The sequence below is a fragment of the Physella acuta genome, unplaced genomic scaffold, assembly GCF_028476545.2.
Source record: "Physella acuta isolate Inbredline_101_S28 unplaced genomic scaffold, ASM2847654v3 ptg000084l, whole genome shotgun sequence".
In the NCBI taxonomy this organism is placed as follows: domain Eukaryota; kingdom Metazoa; phylum Mollusca; class Gastropoda; family Physidae; genus Physella; species Physella acuta.
The window spans coordinates 15,180-37,433 of NW_026731604.1; the positions used below are offsets into that span (position 1 = coordinate 15,180).

Sequence of the window (22,254 nt, forward strand, 5' to 3'; positions counted from 1 at the left end):
AGTGAAAGCTCCAACACTGAAGCACAATGTCATACAAATTAGCCAAAACACTGACATCTGACTCAGCATGGATCAATGCCTTCTTTAATCTCCTCCAAATGTTGGACTGCAATGTCATACTCTCTAGTTGTGTCAGCAACTTCTTGTTGCAACTTTGCAATTACAGAAGGCTGTTCTGTAATCTTCATTTTAACTTCATTAATCTCTCTCAACTTTTCATTACATCTTTGTTTTAAATATTTTATCTTTGAACTCTGTTTTCTATAGAGCTCTGAAGGTTCATTTTCTTTTTTACAATACACTTCAAGAGTCTGCTTCTGCTTGTGTAATTTTTTAATTAAAATTCTTTGCTTGTCAAGGGTCATTTGGAGCCTTTTAACTTTTTGGTTTGTTGCTCTTAATTGTAAGGATTGGTATCTTTTAAGTTCCTTGTCATACTTTCCCAGTTTAGCCTCTAGGTGTCCGTTGATTTTAGCCAAATCTTCAGATTCCAGAACTTCCTCTACGGATTCATCCACGTCTTCGATCGATGACATGGATTCTTCATCAGTGGATAGGACTAGGCTATTAGAGTTTTGAGTCAGCAAATCTTTCTGGATTGCTAATGATTCACTACTAAGTTCTCTTGAATCATCTGTTAAATATTTAAAGTCCTTAAGTCTTTCAACTATAACGTATGGTTGTCTTATTCCTTCAGGCAAATCTGGCATTGAAGAATTTGATTCCCTTTTCACTTGTGTAGTCTCATGTGTTGGATCAACATTTGTTTTTTGTCTAGTGGAATAAATTTTAAAGAAAGGTTGACTCAGAAAAAGTTTTATTTTTGACCAGCTCTCCTCGGGAGTAAATGTTGCATATTTGGCACATAAGACACATAAGCTTTCCTTAAGGTAGGATGGCGTAAAGTCTCCTTTCTGAGCTGAATTATCAGCCAAAGTTTGGAGCTCACTGAAAGTGTAGGGAAATATTTGATCGTTATCCAGCCACAGGCAAAGTATGTGGCCATTTTTAAGCTCTGAAGCTGACTTGTAGTCATTATAAGTGTTGATTAAATCTTGTAGATCACCAGTAGTATACGTAGGATCCATACTTGCACATACTTCTGCAACAAAAATGATAGCAAAATTAAATCTCAGTTTTTTTTACAACATAATTAAAAAAAGGTTACTGATCAAATTAAGACTGAATGTATTTTTAAAATTGATTTTGGGCTATTTCTTGTTTTTTTGCACTGATTATAACTATGTTTTGATGTGTACAAATCAATCCCATAATGAAAGTATGATGTTAGAAGATTGTGTTTCACAGATTAAAGAGGTAGTTTCGGAATGTAAGCTTGTGCTAGTGCATGTCACAAGATTAGTAATCAGATTTGTGAAAACCATCATTATTTTTCTTGCATGTGCCCAAGACACATGTGGCAGATGAAGTAGAGTTCATCTGCTTCAGATAACATATAAAGGGATAGTGTGGTCAGCACTATGCCCAGCTGCCTTTGTTTTCCATAATGTGAGTTAGGTGGACTCAGCTGGGTGGTCTCAGGGACATTCTCTGATTAGAACCTGGATTCACACTCAAGACTTTCAGGTTAGCAGCCTAGTTCTCTACCGCTAGGCCATGCCCTCCCATTTAGGAAAAAATAGTTCACCCCCAAACTGAACAGCGTCTATGATCAAATTGATTATTGCAATGTACCAACAGAGGAAGTAAAAGACTAGTTGACACAACTGGGTCACAGAAGCAGATCTTTGGATATTGAAAATTGACTTTAAATACAGACTATGGGCTTTAATTTTTTTTTAAGGTTTAAATGCTAGCCCCAAGGGTAATCCATTATTAATATTTTTTATCAAACACATAATTATATAGTTCTCCCCCCCTTACAATTTTTTAAAAAAGGGAATTTTCTTTAGCCTATAAAACTAAATTAAAATACAAATAAATTAAATAAATTTGCTCAACTATGAATTTATATTTTTTATAGGCCTATAGATTATAGATCTATATTTAGGCTATAGAATATATCCAGGCCTAACTATATTATATATATACTATATAAATCTACTAATTAACGGCTTACGTGAATTTAGTGTTTTAAAAAATAAAAATGCGTAATGATGTCTAAATAAATAACAAATAGGCCTATCAGTTTTGATTTTTTAATTTAATGCCAAAAAAAAAGTAATTAAATACTTTCTGACCCCCCCCCCCCCCCCCACCAGTTTGAGTTCTTGACAATTATTGTTATTTGCCTTAAGTCTTTGTTTTCCCACTCTGACTAGATTCTACATCTACTAATTTTTTTTACTAATCTCGATAGTACACATACTTAATGATTTATGCAACAACAAACACACCTATTTTTCCTCTTTTATGGAAGTCTATTTCATTATCGGACATTGGGGTAATCTATCGTTTTAGCTACGTAAAATCGCCCGCGACTAGTAATGTGAAAAACAGGTGACTCCTTACATTTTAATAATTATTTCACATTTTGAGGAGGATTTATGTTTTGAAAAATACCAAAATATTTCCTTGTTTCATTTATGTACCGGTTTTTAAACAATTGAATTAAAACTTTTCAGTAATAAATGAACACCAGCGATGTTTCCAACAGATGCAACCATGCTCATTTACTATAGCAGACATCTTGTTAGTTTTATTTTTATAGACTTTTAGCCGAGATTCAGGCGGAAGTCACTCTATTTTACAAATGGCTGCTGTTTATATAGCAAATCTTGCTTGCAGACACTGCTGTTTAATTAAAGTCAATTTCTGGCCTATATTGATATATTTAGCCATTGATTTAGGTTCATTATTCATGTATCTATAATATTTGACACAAACATATCACAATATACTTCTATTACAGCCTTGACAATGAGGTAACGTTTTCGTACATTAATAGCCGCGGGCGATTTTACGTACCCAAAACGATAGATTACCGGACATTGGTATTGGTAATTGGAATATTATTCGTAATATTAGACTAATAATAATTAGACCTAGATTTAGATCTAATAAAATCTAACTAAATACTAGATCTAGATCTAGTCTAGATTTCTAGATCTAGATTTCTAGATCTATAGATTACATTCAAATACATTCTACTGAGATCTCAATAAAGAAAAATAAGCCTAGGACTGGGCTATCTTCTTTTTTTAAAAAGTGCGTAGCTTCCCTTTATAAGCCAACGTAAATTGTCTATTCGCATTTTTGATTTTCGAAATGTTAGACGTTAAATTTAAATAATTACATTTTCTTGTAATTTTTTATGATCGGTTGCATTAATGACACCATACTCATAGTAAGGGGGAGGGGTTATGGGTTAGATTTTTGTGACGATGTGTGAGAGGACGAAAGGGGTGTAACTTTTACCGATAATCTCATTAAAAAATAATAATGTTCAGTGTAGGTCCTAGCCTTTAGAAATATGATTTTTGTAAGGGGGAAGATGGGGGGGGGGGGGGGGGGGGGGGATGCGGTTCATAGTGGTGTCCGGCTTTAAAAGACATCTTATACGATGGAGTGGAAATAAACTGAAACCGTGTGAAGTAGGCAGTGAGACGTCTGGAAGAAACTTTCCGCAACACTGACATCATTGACGCAACTTACAGAGGTGCGGCGAGGAGGGGGGGGGGGGGGGAAGGGCGGACCACACCGGGTAACATCATTTAGGGGGGTGACACCAAGGCAAAAAATAGCAAAATGTATAGAGAAAAATGATAATTCCACTTAATTAAGTGATTAATTCGAGCGTGTGTTAAATAGTCTTTTTTAAGATTTGCAAATCGAAAGTTTGACGGGGGGGGGGGGGGGGGGTGCAAATCGAACATTGAAAGTTTGTCCCCGGGGGAGGCACCATTTAAGTGCCGCACCGGGTGACACCCGACCCCGCTACGCCACTGGCAACGTATACATAGATTCTAGATCTACATACATTTACAAAAAATCTAGATCTAGACTCTAGTATAGACTAGCCAGGTTTACACTTTTATTGGCTAAATAAAAATCGAATCCAGACGGACTTCGACAGCAGTCGCTAGTTGACGACCGTAACTGAGCCACCTTTTGGCGCCTTTCATTTCGTTAAAAAATAAACCGGGAGTGATCTCCCCTAAACTTTCTCGAATATTCTTATATAAAATAACAGGGGATGGGAACTCGTCTGATTTTTAATCCATTTTAAATACTTAAAGTTTTAAAAATAGAATAAAATCTCGTAGACAAATTAATTGCACACCAAGTGAACGCCAAATAAAAAAGCGCATAATGGTGCGCAATATTATTAGTACTTTTAAAATTTACATTAGTTTTTTGAGAAATCGGAAGTAGCGTAAAGTACTACTTCCAGTCAACGGAAATGACTCAAAATTTAATAGAAGGTAGAGAATTAGATCTTTTACTTACATATGAAATTTCATTTATCTATCTGAAATAGTACTCAAGTTATAGGCTTTTGAAAAATTCAAAGTAGGAAAAGTACCACTTCCGGTTATCGGAAATCGCTCAAAAGTTGATACGGATCTACGATTTTGATTAAATACTTATATATGAAATTTCATCAACCTAGCTGTAACGGTACTCAAGTTATCGTGTTTACACACGGACAGACAGACACACAGACACACAGACAGACACACAGACATACGGACAAGATTGCAAAATTATGTTTTTCCGTATCAGTGAGGTGTGAAACGTCGAGATTTGTAAAAATCTCGATTTTTTTTTTTTTGCACGATTACAAGACTTTCTCTATACTTCGTATATACGAGAAAGTAAAAAAGTTGTTGGCCTGTACCGCTCTTCTGTTTTCATAAACAGAAGAGCGATAGTTTTTCCCCTCAAACACAAATGAGTTAGCCTAGGCCTAGACGATCTATCATGTGTGGTGGTAGACAATCGGTGTAGAGAATTACTTCACTCTACAAACACGACAGTACTCTACAGTCTAGAAATCTATGGAATTTTACTTTGTCAACGGCAACAATAACTCCACTGTACATCTAGACTCTACCTAACTAGTACGTTTAAACTGCTCATTTCAAATTTTATTAATTCTTGGGCCTAGGCCCTAGGGCCTAGGCTAGGCCTACCGTAACTAACTAATAAATAAAGTAATAATTAAATAGGGGGGGGGGATCTTCTTTAAAAAAAGGGATGTTAGGTTGCAGTTACTGATCTAGATCTAGAGTAAAGTTCCACGCGCGGTTAAAATACCGGTGCGGTCATCGCCTGTTTATTGCTTCGTACAATATTTGTTTTGATGTTTTATACGAAACTACCGATATCTGCTGTAAACCTGTCCATTTCTAAATATATCCAGGTCAAATTCTTTTGTTTTTCTCCTTCTGGAAGTCGAGTTTTTAAATTTTAAAGTTTCGAGGTATGACGTCGAAGGCGATTCTAGTTCCCCATATGAAAAACACTAGGTCCCGGATGAGATGAATAAACCAACCAATCAAAGCTTTTTTATAACTAGGTTAACTATAAATAGCTTCTACAATATGTGCTGGACACTGTACATACGATAGATTAGGCTAATAAAGCAACCTGATAGGTGAATAGGGGTGGCCGCAGCTTGGGTGTCGATTTGGGTGGTTTCACCGCGCTGCGTAACCAACGACTTGAGCTAGACTAGCCTAGTTTTAGATGCTCTACATTTCAAGCTAAGCCTAGAATCTGTATAATTTCTATTTTTTTCTGCTGTTTTAAATTATTTCGATCATCTACTTCTTCTAAATCTAGTTTGTGTCTCTACATACAAGCATATCTAAGCAAATGTTACGTTATGTCTTGTCAGTGGTTGTTACGTCCCTTTGTTATGATTATTATAGTTGCGTCCCTTGAGTCATCACTGGGTCAACTTTTAATGTCGTTAATTAATTTAATTAACATGTTTTTAATTTGGTTTTGAAATCTATTAATTAAAAATACAATCAACAACACGTTTAAAAGTGTAAAATATTTATTTTATTTATTAAACTAGGATTAAAACGTATAAAACACGATCGTTACGCAAGCCGGTTCAGATGGCCGCAGGGAAAAAAAAAAGAGGGGAAAAAATATCGCAAGTAGCACGTCACTAAAACATGAATATCTCAAATTCAATGCGTAGGAATATAAAATGATTGATACATATTAAGAGTAGAAAGGCAGAGGAATAATATAGTACTTTGGGTTTGTTTCTGTGTTAAACGGTTACAAAATAGCGCCCGATGAAAGTCGATGAAAGTCGGGAGTTCGCTATGTGTGACAGCGCGTGGAACTTTACTCTAGATCTAGAAATCTAGTTAAATACACACATGGCTGGCTTATGTCAATGCTAACCCTGTCCCTAACCCCAACCCATAAAATTAGTCGAGATTACAATACTACTAACAAGTAGATCTAGAATCTTCTAGATCTAACAACTCTTTATTATTCTAATCGAAATAATACTAGATCTAGCCTAATTTTAGGCTTTCAAGTTTATTTATATTTACATTAACAGATAGTAATATAAAATACGAAGTGACTTCTCGGAAGATTTTTCTCCCCAACGTCTCCACTTAGTCGGCAAAAGATAGCTCTGCGCATGCTCAGTAGCCTATGGCTAGGGTTAGGGTTAGAATGAGGGTTAGGGATAGGATTAGGGTTAGGGTTAGGCAGGGATAGGGTTAGGTAGGGTTGGGGATAAGATTAGGGATAGGATTAGGGCTGGTGTTAGGGTTCTGCGGTTGTAAACACACACATGCGCAGTACCATCGAAAACATCGCCGCGGTAGGCCTAGTTTCTCTCTACTGCGCATGCGATCTTATTCCGGCTAGAATCGGACTATAAAATAATAGTAATAAATGGCAATGGGCTTGCTTTAACTAACCCTGTCTAACAGTAACATAACCATCTAACATAACACTTACTAACACTAACTTGACTAACTAGATCTAGATCTAATTATTTTTGGTTTCTTCATTTGGCCTAACCTAAAAAAATATAGAAAATAGGTTACATAACCAAGTTATGAGAATCCTTTAGATTATGATTTATTGCAGCATACCTCCACTCATCCCTCCCCACACTTGAGTTGATCCTTACGAACATCCCAGGTCATTTTCATGTCAACTTTAGGAGTCAGATCTCCGAATGGTTGTCATGGAAAAACTTTTCCCAGCTAAGCTGTATGTAGTATGTCACCAATAATTAAAAGAATGTGTTTTAGCCCCTAATGAGCTGGTTAGAGATATATATCTCTAGTTTTCATTGGTATTGTTTAAATAGAAGAAAAATAACTGAAATTAATATTTTATGAGAATATCTATAGCTAGGCCAATGCAAAAATTTAATTTCAGTAAAACAATAAAATAGTTACATATTTGGATAGGGGCTGTCAATCTGATTACAGATCAGTTTGAATTTTCAAAATCTGACCATAAACAAAAAAGTTATGAATTTTTTAGTCATTAAAAAACAGCAGTTATTTCAGACAACCGGGGTAGACCCTGAAAGAGGAAAAATACTGGGAGGGTATGGACCAAATTTTTAAGCGTTTTTCACTAAAAGTGGTATAAAAGCCAAAATACTTTATCAATTGATGTAATTTTAAGACATTTTATAGATTTTTGTATGCTGAATCCAATGATGCTATTTTAAAAAGTGTCCTTCGATTACTCTACCTACTAATCTCATAGATTATGTAATACCCCCCTTTCAATTTTTTTTAAAACATCTAATAATCAATGTGATAAGAAGTCATTCTTTAAATGTAACGCTATTTTAATCTATAATATGACATTTATATATGCTGAAGCTAATGGTAGATTTAAAATGGTCCAACATTGTTACATAACTATCAAATGTTACGGTTATGTAATCCCACACTTTTCTCAAAATATACCATGAATTTGTTTTAAAATCACTTTTGCTCATTGTCAGTTAACTTCAAGTTAATAGCCTACTAGAAGAAAATATAACTAATCAAGTTTTTCAATACAAAGAGAAGAAGGCTATAGTAAATTTGTGATTATGTAACTTCTTAAAAGATGTTATGTAATCTATGTGCAATACTAAAGGCCTACTCTGTTCCAAAATTTAGGCCTATCTCATTATAATTATATTTCTTGTTATTTTAAATATCTTAATCCTTTTTGCTATAGAATTAGTCTAGTTACAAATGTGTCTAATCAGAATCAGAGTGTGCTTTATGGTAATTACGTAATATTATTACCCATATTAAAGTTAATCATTTTTACAATGTCAATAAAATAAACTTTGGAGGAAAATTTTTTTTTTAAACTTGCACAAGATATAGTTAAGTTATAGATATATAACATAAATTTATATTTATGCCCAATGTTTATGCTAGTAGTAAGTAGGTTTATGTATTTTGTAAGCTTGCCAGTAGGCCTTTTACAATTAGCAACTTTCTTAAGAAAAAAGCACGTGTTTGAGTGCTTGACTGTGTAGATCTAGTAGATTCTAGAAATTGTGTAAGATTACCGTGTTTGCCTATACACAGACACGTGTACCACCCAGTAGCGTACGCAGGGGGGGAGCAGGGGGAGCGGCCGCTCCCCCTCTGGCCATTTTCAACAAAGTGGCGCCTTTTAGGAAACTTTTTAAACTCAAAGTTTTAAACAATGATATTAAAAAAAAAATTTGGTCGGCACATCTATGTAAATCAGAAGATTTCTTTTCATGCAACCATTAAGCATTATTGTACTAGTCTAGTAGTGTCTACGTTTACAACACGTATTAACAGCTGCATCAGTTTGCCATTCTAAAAATAACCATTACGATGCATTGCAATGTTTAAAAAGCCTCTACGGGTAGTACCACTTGGCAAGAAGGGTGTTAAGTTTAATGCAAGTGTATAATGTATTTGCTTACGAATAATTGAATTAGAAAATGTTATACATAAAACTTCACACATTATTACTTTATATATACAGTTTGAATCGTGTGATTAATTTTTTTAAAATTACAGTACAGAAACAAATACAACTGATGTGGCACCTCTATTTAAATTTACTTATAAGCAAACTGCGTAGTGGTGGGGTGATAGTGATTACGATTACAAATTATATGAAACAGTTACAACCCCCCCCCCCCCCCTCCTTCATGGACCCCTCTGTAAAAACAAATATTGTCATAATACCACTGCTACTTATTTAAATCTATTTCTGTAATATATATTTGTGTAATATACATTTGTGTAATATATATGTATGTTTAGAACAGTCATCTAAAAACTGACGCTATGTTCACTCTGAGTTGGTTATCTCTCCCCCCCCCCCCCCCCACACACACACACACCTCACCACCACAATTGTTTAGAGCGACATTAATGTCACACCTAGGTATACATTGGGTTGGATAATTGACCTAAAGTGACCGGACGGTGGTGAATGAAGTTGAACCCCCCCGTCCACCCCCCCCCCCCCAACCCACCCCGAACTGATCTGTTAAGTACCTGTAGAAAAACGCGTAATGATGTACCAAAGTACCATGCCGCCAGAAAATTAAATTAGCTTTTTAAACGTAAAACTCTGTGAATATTGTTTTTGCATACCAGTAAAATGGTGTGTGATCAATACAGTGATCTAACCCATACATATTTATGTTAAAGATGATCTTTAAAGGACACAAAACAAAAGTAGTTAATTAAAAATATATGATCTGAACTAAAAGACTAATGGATTGTTAAATGTAGGCTGTTATTCTGAATGTTTTTCTATGATATTGAAAATTGTGGTTTTATACCAACTCTGATTTAAAAAACTTTCATTATGCTGTAATACTCTAGCATTTATGATAACGATATATTAAATTCTGATTATAGACAAAAACATGTTGTAAACACGAATAGCGTTAAACAATTTCATTATATTCTAAAGTAATTATTGATTTGTTTTGACATTTACAATTAAATGTGTAGATATATACATATTTATATTAAGAGAGTGATTATTTCCCCTATTTCACTTGTCTTAAATAATTTAAAGGAATTATTATGTAAGAATTTTTTTTTTACAAGAATTACAAAACAGATTTGTTACGTTGATTGTTTTTGGTTGTAGTGTGTGTATTTTTGTTTTGTTTAGATTGATACAATTTTTGTTTTGTCGGCCTACATTGTGCGTTTTTTCTTATTTCTTCAGAGTGCTACTATCAATTTATTTTACATCATGGCGAAGTAATGACATACAGCTAGTAATTATATATATATATATATATATATATATATATATATATATATATATATATATATATATATATATATATACATATATATATATATATATATACTATATATATATATATATATATATATATATATATATATATATATATATATATATATATATATATATATATATATATATATATATATATATACATATATATATACATATATATATATATATATATATATATATATATATATATATATATATATATATATATATATATATATATATATATATATATATATATATATATATATATATATAATACACGTAAATAGAACGTGTTAAAAATTCGGCGCCTTTTTGTGCTCTTTTCGCTCCCCCTACAACGAAAACCTGGATACGCCTCTGGTACCACCACAAGCTTTTGCCTAGATTTTGTTCAATCAGACGTGGGTAACCAGGTCTTCTGACCAACCAATTTTATTGCCCTATTACGTAAACACGACCGCTGGTTAGGCTAGTCGGCCAACCCGATGAACGTGTCAGATGAATATTATGTAATCTCAGAGACAAAAGTCTGGCAAGATTTCCTGATCTATGCCCGAGGGTTAGTAACATCAACTCCACAAAGTGAAGGGGGAGGGAGGTGGGGTATGAAACCACCGTATACCGTACGGGTGTTATACAACATCAAATGCGATGCTCGTCGGCTTGTCGCGTCTCGGACTAGTGGGGGCGGGTGAGGCTAAGGGTGTTACGTTGGGTGTTACATACGGTGTAGGATGGTCAGTGGCTACCCCCATCCACCCCACCCCATTTTGGTCGATTTGACAAGCTAGTAACCCCCACGTTGTTAGTGGTAATAAAATTTGTAGAAAAGAGCCCCGGATATAATTTAATTTATTTTTCAGCCATTTTTACGAAAAAGTATTGTACACAATAATGAAACGTTACACGAATCACATCACAGCATTGTTTGATCGGGCCGAAGCTATTCGGATTAATTTCTAAAGAAGATTAATTTTGACGATTAGTCCTCTGCCGTAAATACTAACAAAACTTTTGTTTGACGTTTCAATGGGTTAAGACAAAGTTATGCAACATGTCTGTGTGCTTATAAATGTAAAATAGCAATAGCCGTCGAGTCAAACACGGGAACACATGTATCTATCTTTAGACATTGTTTATAGTCTCATCCAATCGGATCAAGCGCCTAGCGTCACGTGACCACACACTCGGCTGTGCCACACGATGTGTAGATCACCAATCAGTCGGACGGCGGCCGACGCGTTAATTTTTATTTTCGTTCGGTTTTAAAATGTATGGACGGCTTTATTACGAGGTGCCATAATACATGTCATACATTAAAATAAACGTCGAGATTTCGGGAATACAGCTCAGGGTTCAAATGTAAAATATGTCCAATAATAGACCGGGAAACTTGGTTCAACTTTGCGATCCGATATCTCCAAAAGTATTTAACTTATTTTGACCACGAACCCTGAGCGTTATACGTCTACATTTAATGTATTCGTCTGCCAAATTTAACTGTTGTAGTACGTAAACTCGATACGTGTATACAAATTTTGTAACGCGTCATCAGGTTAAAAACGGCGATTCGAAGCACAGCAGGGCGGTTCAGTCAGTCAGCGGTCGGCGCGTCGTGTTTATATTTTCGGTCCACTTCAAAGTCTATAGACGTCCTTATTATAGGGCGTTATAGGACATATGATACATATTAATAAACGTCGAGATTTCAGGAATACAGCTCAGGGTTCAAATAACAAATCGGTCCATAAATAGCTCAAATAACTTAGTTTAACTTTGCGGTCTTATATCTCAGAAAGTATTTAACATATTTTAACCAAGAACCCTGAGCGTTATACGTGTACATTTAATCTATTCTTCTACAAAGTTTCACAGTTGTAGTACGAAAACTCACAGAGTCTATAGACTCCAAGTAACACCCCCCTTTTAAAAAGGTGAAAAAGCCTCCCCCCTAATCGGCACGTCGCCGCGGAGGGTAAAAAATGCGATTTAATCGGCGATTTCTTCAACGTCTGAAATAATACAGAAATCAAACTAATACAGTTAAAAAGGTTATTCAATTACGAACAGAATGATGTATAACATGTTAATATAAACACAATAAAAGCATGCAAAAAACAGAACTAAACATGCAGGGGGTAGGGAAAAGCCGATTTGTCCGATTTTCTCGGCAGCGGGATTGGCCTAGCTAATATCTACCAACTTAACTGTTGTTAAGTAATAACATCCCCACTATTTAATCTATTTATTATTTAAGTTAAGATTCCAAAGGCTAAAGGTGCCAAATCAACATTCAACCTTACTATCTATTAAAATTCTAACATCTAATTCTAAACTCTAAACAAAAGAGTAAAGACCAATCATCTGTTCCTGTTAGTTGTTGGTGTGCAAGTTGACATTTGCTGTTTGTTTGGGGGGGGGGGGGGCGTTAAATTGATAGTTCACCCTGGATGACAGAATGGGTAGCTACACCTCTGCCTATGCCCAGCTGCCTTCTGTTTCCCTAATGTGAGTCAGGTACCCATCAGAGTTGAATGTACTTTAACATTCTATACAGAATGGGTAGCTACACCTCTGCCTATGCCAAGCTGCTTTTGTTTCCCTAATGTGAGTCAAGTACCCATCAGAGTTGAATGTACCCTGACATCCTACACACTCCAGAATGTGAGTCAGGTACCCATCAGAGTTGAATGTACCCTGACATCCTACACACTCTAGAATGTGAGTCAGGTACCCATCAGAGTTGAATGTACCCTGACACCCTACACACTTCAGCCTGGGGACCCAAACTTGAGATTTTTGAGTTATCATGATGTCCCACAAAGACCAATAGCCTAATTAATACTAATAGTTTCGCTGTCTGTGTATCTATCTGTGTATCTATCTATCTATGTATCTGACAAGAACGCTCTAGAGAAAACACAAGGAAATTAAAAACATGCATAGTAATTCAAAAAACAAAGTATGACGCGGTCACATTTAGCATAGAGTAGAAAATAATCTCAAGCCGGAGAGTGCACACAGTAATATGACGTCATTGATGCTCGAGTAAACATTAAATAAAAAGGCAATTTTGTCTAATCTAAATGGTTTGCTGTGAAGAGTTTCTTGCACACAATTCTTCGGGTAGAGTAGAAAATAATCTCAAGCCGGAGAGTGCACACAGTAATATGACGTCATTGATTCTCGAGTAAACATTGAATAAAAAGGCAATTTTGTCTAATCTAAATGGTTTGCTGTGAAGAGTTTCTTGCACACAATTCTTCGGGTAGGGGCGAAGCCCCATCCCCGCTTAAGAACATCTGAGCCCCCCTCCCCAACTCAAAAGAAATTTCTTCATCAATACTCTAAAATAAAATTACCGCCTAATTAATGTGTCTAATCTAAAAAGTGGTTTTCTTGCAATTTCTTTAATGCAATTCTTCGGGTAGTGGCTAAGTGCGACACCAGTGTTTCTTTCAGACTTTTTCCTCCCCGGAGAGGGGTGGGGGTATTTGAAATTTTCAGGGGCGGGGGTAGAATTTTCGGGGAGGGGGCGGACACTGGAAAAAGTATATAATTATATTTCGTTGAATGGGACGGTAGACATGTTTTTTTGGGGGGGGGGGGTGGGGTGGTTTTAGTTTAGAGAAAGAGACAGCACTATCAGCCTAGCGCCCGTTGTATCCTTCCTCAACGGGCCATTTTTCTCGTTGTAATTATAATATGCTAATGACTTATTTCAAGGCTAAGTCTATCATCATCTTTGTATTCAAATCTATTATATAATGTTCTATAGTCTAGCCTACTATTTAAAATGTCATTCAATTTCAATTAGGCTTAAAGTCTAATGAAAGTAAAGCAAAAGCTGTTAGAAGATTTTAGTAATTAGCTTAAGTAGGTTTACATTTCACATGGTGCTAGTCTGGCTAGTAGTTTGCCAATCATTATGTTTGTTGTGACTGAAAATTTATCGTATAGTACTAACATTAACAGACAATTCTTGAATGTTTGTTTAGTTAGAATCTCGATGGTTAACTAACTAGGTTAACAAACTTTCTGTACCATTTTACCCCCCGCCTTAGTAAATTTTCAGTTTTCTGCTCCCTTAGTTCTGCTAACACTTGTGACTAGTACAGTATAGGTCTCCAATTGAAATGTGGGCTGAACCATATACAGCTGTTAGTATTCTTACACTTGCCACATGTATAACATATCTAAAAAATTAAAAAAACTCGCAACTAGTTAATGTTATATAAAAATATGCATACATACTTTTTTCTAGGCATAATGCAAGTTTTAGGCCTAGACATATGTTGTCAATTTCTGCCAGTGTTGTTTGAAATTCCATTAAGTACCCAATGTTTAGTAAATAATGGGTAAAATTCCCCTTTCTGACAAATTGATCCATAGGTTAGATGAAGTAGAGTTCATGTTTCTTGACCTCTGGATCTGAAAGGATGAAGTGGACAACACTTAGCCTAGCCACTTTAGCCACTTTTGCTTTTGCTGGGTAGACTCATGGAAAAAGACTTTCATCTAGATTGTGATACAAAGTTGAAACATTAGGTTAACACCATCCAATCACACGTCCCACAAATAATGGGTACTTAATACTATAGGCCTATATTATTGGAGAATTGTTTAAACCATGTCCTAACATTAAGAGCAATGTTATCAGATAAAAAAAAATACCTTTGGCTAAGGTCAGTATTTTTACTACTAGATCTACTATTTGTACAGTATTTCACCAATTTTTACTTATAATCATTATCTATGTAGACATAAAATGTGGAAAAGTGTTTAATGATTTATTCTCTTTAAAAGTGAAAAGCCTGTTTACATGTAAAATTGTAACTTTTTTTAAAAGTGTTTTCTACAAATTAAATATCAGTGAGTTAAGTTAAAACTTTATTAAAATAATTTTAAATTAAAAATCTGTTTAATTTTAAGATCAGTCATTTATCCCTCATTTAAATTAGAACTTTCATAAATTGAATGAGAACAGAATTAATATCACGTCACAAAAAAGAAATATAAAATGTTCTTTGATTCAACCTAGAGGTTTTTCTATCTGTCCTCTATGTAGTTCTTTATTTCAAAGTCAGAATCTCTGTCAGTTTGTTGCATCCTGACCAAACCTTTCATGTACAGAGGTCTGCTCGGAAACTGCCCAGCAATTGTTTTCTTGTGATTCAGTCTGGCAGAGCCCTAGTCAATAAATATGTTCAACTGTAGGAAACTGCGGCAAGATTTTGTTTCTAATTATGGTGATTGCAGTTAAAATTAAGGTAAATTTGATATTTGTCGTTTTTTAAATTCAAAACGTCTTGCTTATGTAGATTGTGATCTGATATATCTATTAACCAGTCCATAGGTTGAAATCAGGCTTTTCACTTAATGAGAATAATCCATTCATTAAAATAATGATATGATGAGAATACCTTTTTTGCCCGTTGTTGCATTCAAGTACAAAGTTTGTTTCTTTTTGTCATTAATTTTTAAATTAAATTTTTTACATCTTCAAGTACAGCTAATTTTAACTTAGAGCATTTCAAAATTATTTTTAAATGGGTTTCTAATGATAACCATTTTTTTTTTTCAGTGGACGATTGCTTCTTTGCTGAGTGTTGCTGCAACTAATAAAGTAAGTTTAATATTTAATAGCATTTTTTAAATAGTTGATTGCTGTTGTTATTACTAACAGTTGTACAGGATTACTATTACTCATTTATAATATTGTTCTAGTTTGCTTTAAACAAATAATTTGAGCTGAAAACAATTGTGTATTGCCTGTAAGTAAATTTATTACTTTGTTGTATAGTCAGTCTGTCTGTTCTGCAATGTTAAATTCTGTTTCCTGCTTTTTTGTCAGCTCAATATGGAGGCCCAGATGTTTGTCACATTTGACGATAGAACCTCAAAGAAACCTGGGGCCTGCAGGCAATATGTAAGAAAGGATTTCAGCAACGTCAGCTTTTCTGCGGAGAAATGTAGCCTGGTCATGGAGGGCGGCAGCCAGTCAGACGATGATGATGAGATAGAGGATCTGTTGATGCATGACGAGCTGTCATCATCAGACGAAAGCTCTACGAGCGACGACAGCATTGAGCTGTTCATTGCCGCCTCCATGGGAAAGTCTCCTGCGGACATTTCCTCAAATAGGAACAAGTCTGTTGCTGATAATGCAGGAAGAACGAGCGGTTCTCATAGCGCCGCTGGTACGAGCAAGTCTTTTGCTCATAATGCAGCCAGTACAAGCAAGTCTATCTCCGATAAAGCTACAATGAAATCCGTGAACAAAGCTGATAATTCATTAACAGCAACAGGAAAAGTGTCACTTCATAAAGGATCACATCATGAAAAAAGTCTAAACGAAGCCTTCAGCGTTAACGAGCCTGTGACGCCATCAATGTTTGGACCTAAGACAATTAAACTTAGCAAGCCATCCCGAACGCCTTGCCAGGGGTGTGAGAAAAAACTCCGAACAATTCAAAAGCTTCGGGAGAGGGTCAAGGAGCTGGAGCAACAGTGTGAGTTTCTGCAGGAGCCGCATGTAAGAGATCTACACCCAGAGCCCAGGAAACAGTCAGTACTAACTGATAAGTTAAAGGTGGATTTACAACACCAGAAGGATAAAGCGCTGGTCAAGTATCAGCAACAGCTGGAACAGAAGGAAGCCGCCAGGGCAAAACTTGTCGAAGATGTGAAGAATTATCAAATTCTGTACCAGGAGATGCACAGTAAACTTAAGAACATAGACCAGCAGCACCAGGCGGTTGTGTCTGGGCTGAGGGCGAAGATAGACGCGCATGAGGAGGAGTTGAAGAAAGCTGTGGTTAAAGCCAAGCAGGATACAGAGCATTCTATAGCGGTGCTGGCTATGAGCAACGATTTCCTGGCGAAAGAGAACTCCCAGGTGAAGAAAGAGCTGACCGCCCAGATGGAGGAGAACCACCGGCTCATGGAGGAGAATGAGAAGATGGCGGATGAGCTGTTTGCTCTGATGAACTCCGGTGATAGTGTTGAGGAGGATAGTAACTGAATCTGATGTTTGTGTTGAAGTTTAAAATTAGAGTAATTGAATTGATGGAGTGGCAAGCCCTAGAAAGCTGGACTGCTAACCCGTAAGTCTCGATTTTGAATTCGGGTTTAAGTTAGTAGACCGTCCCTGAGTCCACCCAACTCTGATGGGTACCTAAGTCACGTTAGGGAAGTAAAGGCAGCTGGGCATAGTGCTGACCACACTATCTCTTCATATGCCGAGGTCACAGAAACAGGTGAACTCTACTTCACTTGCCCTATAGACCATCATTTGAAAGGGAACTTTACTTCTACTTTTTTAATTGAATCTGATGTGTGTGTTTAAAATGAGAGTAACTGGATGTGATGTTTGTGTTTAAAATGAGAGTAACTGTATCTGATGTTTGTGTTTACAATGAGAGTAACTGTATCTGATGTTTGTGTTTACAATGGATGTAATAGAATCTTATGGTGTTGGTGTTCAGCTTTAGAAGAAGATAGTGTCTTAATCTGATGTTTGTGTTTAAAATGAAGGAAACTGAATCTGATTGTGTTAGTAAATATTGCCAGTGATAGTGACTAAATTTGATGTATCTTTTAAGATGGAAGTGACAGAATCTGATGCTGTTAACTGTTTCTGTTTGATGGTGTTGTGTTTGATGGTGTTGTGTTTTGTGTGTTGTCATTGACTAATTCTGATGTTTTAGTCTTGAGGATGAACATAACTGAAACACTGACTTATTCTGATGCTGTTGAGTATAAAATATATATATTGAATACATGCATGACAAAGCTGGAAAATATTGTTGTAGATAATTATATAGTATATCTGATGCTAATTGAGTTTGAATGATTAGAAAATCAAATAAATCACTGTTATCTTTCGAAATGTAAACATTCATTTTTCTGCATTTTGATCATTTTGAAAGAAAATTACGTCATCATTTTTAGCCTTGTTAAAAACTCATCAGTTTTAATCTGATATCTTGCTTTCTTATAATACTTATTGATGTAAAAGTTCCATGTACAGAAATTTTATCATTTTGTGATCAAGTTTTTCTGTGCTTTATAATTAGTTAGCCTGTATGGCATTTATGTTTCATTATAAATAGCTTAAGGGTTCTAAGATTATTGCTCACAAGCCAGTCCCCAGAAAGCCAACTGCCTAATGTCCATTCCCCGAATATTTCATTTGTCTCGTTGATTATATCATGAAGTAAGAAGTATTTAGCGTTTCAACAATCATAAGTTTGTTGCCACAGGAAATTGACATGTAGTTATAAAGTTAAAATTGGCCTTTAATAAGTAAGTAAAGTTTTTACTAATTCGAAATTATGTATTCTCTTTATATATGTAATAAAAATGTTTTCAAAACACTAAATTGACATCAATTTACAAGAAAATATAATTCCAATATTGAATTTTAATATATATGTTGTTTTTTTTTTAAATAATTTTTTCAACAAAATGTAGGGCACTCCAATTTATGAACATTTTCAAAAATAATTAATACTGATGTAAATTTAACTCATTAAATGAAAAGTTATTTAGGTAACAACTACTTATACCTTAATTAAATGACAAACCTAGAAGCCTATTAGACAGGTAACAGTTAAATGTTTCTTGAGCAAATGTTGGTCTTTACAATTTATTGCAACTTGTTATGCCTAAAACTAGTTATGTATAAAAGTACTTTTATGTGTCCTGACTTTTTAAAAGCATATTTTTTTTATTGGTCAGGATGCTACTATTTTGAAATAAAAATATTTGAATATAATTATAAGGAGAGAGAATTTTTTTTTTATATTTATTTGTAATGTATGTCTGTGCTTTGAAGTTAGACTAGAAGTGTCTTTTGAAAATTGAGTTCTACTGGACAAAATATTTTTTTTAATATTGTGAAGTAGGCCTACAATTCTGAGTCAGACTTGATAAACTACACTTCATATGAAGTAGCGTTTTTTTTTTCTTCCCATGACTTAAACCTATGGAGCAAATGTGTTTTCCTCATTATTCCTGCCCTTTCCCTTTTGACTTTTGTCACGGTGGGGACCACTGCTGACACACCATGTTGCATGTGCTAATCAGAGCTAGGAAGATTGTGATATGCCCTACTGACCATGTATGTGCCCATCAGAGCTAGGAAGATTGTGATATGCCCTACTGACTCATGTATGTGCCCATCAGAGCTAGGAAGATTGTGATATGCCCTACTGACCATGTATGTGCCCATCAGAGCTAGGAAGATTGTGATATGCCCTACTGACCATGTATGTGCCCATCAGAGCTAGGAAGATTGTGATATGCCCTACTGACCATGTATGTGCCCATCGGAGCTGGGAAGGTTGTGATATGCCCTACTGACCATGTATGTGCCCATCAGAGCTAGGAAGATTGTGATATGCCCTACTGACCATGTATGTGCCCATCAGAGCTAGGAAGATTGTGATATGCCCTACTGACCATGTATGTGCCCATCAGAGCTAGGAAGATTGTGATATGCCCTACTGACCATGTATGTGCCCATCGGAGCTGGGAAGGTTGTGATATGCCCTACTGACCATGTATGTGCCCATCAGAGCTAGGAAGATTGTGATATGCCCTACTGACTCATGTATGTGCCCTTCAGAGCTAGGAAGATTGTGATATGCCCTACTGACCATGTATGTGCCCATCAGAGCTAGGAAGATTGTGATATGCCCTACTGACTCATGTATGTGCCCACCAGAGCTGGGAAGATTGTGATATGCCCTACTGACCATGTATGTGCCCATCAGAGCTAGGAAGATTGTGATATGCCCTACTGACTCTAGTTACCCTTAGAAACAATACGTCTGTCACTTAAAATACTCTTTGTATTGTACATAGTAAATTAACAACTTTTATAGGATGGAACAGACATCATTTTAAAGCTTCTTTTATATTTGATTTCCTATTTTAAAAAAGGCAGTTGACTCATAATCTGCTATTGATTGATTTTAAAATACTGATCAGTTAATTTCAGGAAAGTATTATTGATTTTTAGGGTTCATCTATCTCAGGTCTGTCTTGTTATGCTGGATACAGGCTTCCTGGTTGTGTGGCCAATCTATTTCCATTTTCTCTGTAGGATCTCTTCTTCAGCTGGTAGTTTTATTTAGTACAAGTCCCAGTTAATTAATTATATCAAATTAGAAATTGTGTGAAACAGGTGTGTGGAGCTCACTCTTGTACAACAATAAATAAAAGGTCATATGTAACAAAAAAACATTTGAAACACAAAAATCATCATGCCCATTAGCAATCACTTCACTTTCGCTTATTGTTTTGGGGCCCCTGCCGAGCAAAGCATTGCAGCCTTACTTCTCCATTGGAACTAGATTAGAACAGCTCTCTTTATTAACACCGGCAACCCTTTCCTCATCTTCAATTGTCCTCCAGATTTTTAGGCCAGCCTACTTTCCTCTTCCCCAGGGGATTCCAATCTAATACTTTATCAATCAAGTTTTAATTAATTAAATTAAATTAATTTTTTTTTCTTCCAGACACCACAAGGACCAGTTTGAGACAGCGCTATGGAAGTCGAGGCCAGCATTCCCCAGCACAGGGAAGAAGACTTGAGAGCTTTAATCTACACATACAACAACTACAAGGCGACGACTGCGTACAAAAAAGGCCACGTGGTCTGCATGTACCTTGACAACAAATCTGTGCTGACTTGTACCATGAGGCAACTCCAGGCTTTGGTTGATCAGAACACGAACATTAATTACAAATATAACCGGAAAACTCTTCTCAGCTATATAAATCAAGTGATTTACAGAGTCAAAAAATGTTTACCTGGCAAGATATGGTCAAACACGCCAGGTAAACAGTGTATCCCTGAGCAAGAATGGTCTAACATACTCCACTTCTTAGAGGAACCTTTCAGAATCCCTTTTTCCTGGGGGAACTTAAAAGGGAACCAAGCCCTGCAAAAATTACCCGTGTCCATTTATCAGTTAGCACATGTCTCTAAAGCGTTTAAAGCAGTTCATGGGAATAAAGGCGAAGAGTTGATGGATGGTGTATCCACGGATGAGGGCAGAGCACACGTCTCTAAAGTGTTTAAAGCAGTTCATGGGAATAAAAGCGAAGAGTTGATGGATGGTGTATCCACTGATGAGGGCAGAGCACACGTCTCTAAAGCGTTTAAAGCAGTTCATGGGAATAAAAGCGAAGAGTTGATGGATGGTGAATCCACGGATGAGGGCAAAAAATGTATTGCCACACCGGAGGATGATGCTTCACCTTGTATTAACACTAGGAAATTTAAAACCACATGCAATAAGTCTGTTGCCGTGAATACGGACAGAAAGGTTAACACCGGATATAAACGGAAAAATAAAAAAATTAAAATCACACCCAGCAATGAAGGCGCTAATCCAGTTGAAACATCCAACGATAAATTAACCGAGATTAACAAACAGCTACGTGCAAAGATTGCGAAATATCAAAACGCATTAAACGACCCCAAGATCAAAAGATTTAAATACCTTGACAAGAAAATTGAGAGACTGCTAGCTCGCAGGTTAAGACGGCGAATTTTGATAAAAAATTTAAAACGCGATGTTTCAATTTTACGTTCAAAACATCAAAAGCAAGCTGCCGCCCTAGATTCTTATGAAAAACATTTGCAAACACAGCGGCAGAAAATTGATGAGTTAAAAATAGACTATGAGAAGAAGAGCCTAGAGCTGGACATGTTGCAAAAAACATTTAAAGAACAGTTTCACTCTATAAATAGACTGAAGAGAGAGTTGGTGGATGTCAGGAAATTGTCTGACAACGCCCAGTGTGAGCTAGAGGAGGCTAGGGAGGAGCTTATTAGGGAGGAACTGGCAGAGGGAGGAGCTTATTAAGGAGGAACTGGCAGAGGGAGGAGCTTATTAGAGGAGGGAGGAGCTTATTAGGGAGGAAGTGGCAGAGGGAGGAGCTTATTAGGGAGGAGCTGGCAGAGTGAGGAGCTTATTAGGGAGGAACTGGCAGAGGGAGGAACTGGCAGAGGGAGGA

At 36.0% G+C, this 22,254-nt stretch overlaps 3 protein-coding genes across 5 annotated transcripts; 2 read left to right on the forward strand and 1 right to left on the reverse strand.

Moving 5' to 3' along the window:
• On the reverse strand, positions 1 to 3,171 carry LOC131958223 (uncharacterized). 3 transcript variants are annotated; one of them, XM_059323130.1, is made up of 2 exons: positions 3,105 to 3,171; positions 1 to 1,102 (listed from the first exon to the last, which is right to left on the reverse strand). In XM_059323130.1, the coding sequence occupies exon 2, from the start codon at positions 1,086 to 1,088 to the stop codon at positions 63 to 65; it is 1,026 nt and encodes a 341-aa protein (XP_059179113.1). In that variant the 5' UTR covers positions 1,089 to 1,102; positions 3,105 to 3,171; the 3' UTR covers positions 1 to 62. The 3 variants fall into 3 exon arrangements, with proteins under 3 accessions (XP_059179113.1, XP_059179104.1, XP_059179095.1); XM_059323121.1 differs by having other exon boundaries at positions 3,095 to 3,157; XM_059323112.1 differs by lacking the exon at positions 3,105 to 3,171 and adding an exon at positions 2,358 to 2,940.
• Positions 3,172 to 4,894: 1,723 nt separating this feature from the next.
• Positions 4,895 to 22,118, forward strand: LOC131958237 (uncharacterized). The gene is made up of 2 exons (XM_059323143.1): positions 4,895 to 5,024; positions 20,748 to 22,118. The coding sequence occupies exon 2, from the start codon at positions 20,778 to 20,780 to the stop codon at positions 22,101 to 22,103; it is 1,326 nt and encodes a 441-aa protein (XP_059179126.1). The 5' UTR covers positions 4,895 to 5,024; positions 20,748 to 20,777; the 3' UTR covers positions 22,104 to 22,118.
• Positions 15,468 to 18,937, forward strand: LOC131958180 (uncharacterized). The gene is made up of 3 exons (XM_059323055.1): positions 15,468 to 15,491; positions 15,806 to 15,847; positions 16,076 to 18,937. The coding sequence occupies exons 1-3, from the start codon at positions 15,468 to 15,470 to the stop codon at positions 17,243 to 17,245; spliced, it is 1,236 nt and encodes a 411-aa protein (XP_059179038.1). The 3' UTR covers positions 17,246 to 18,937.
• Positions 22,119 to 22,254: the final 136 nt, after the last annotated feature.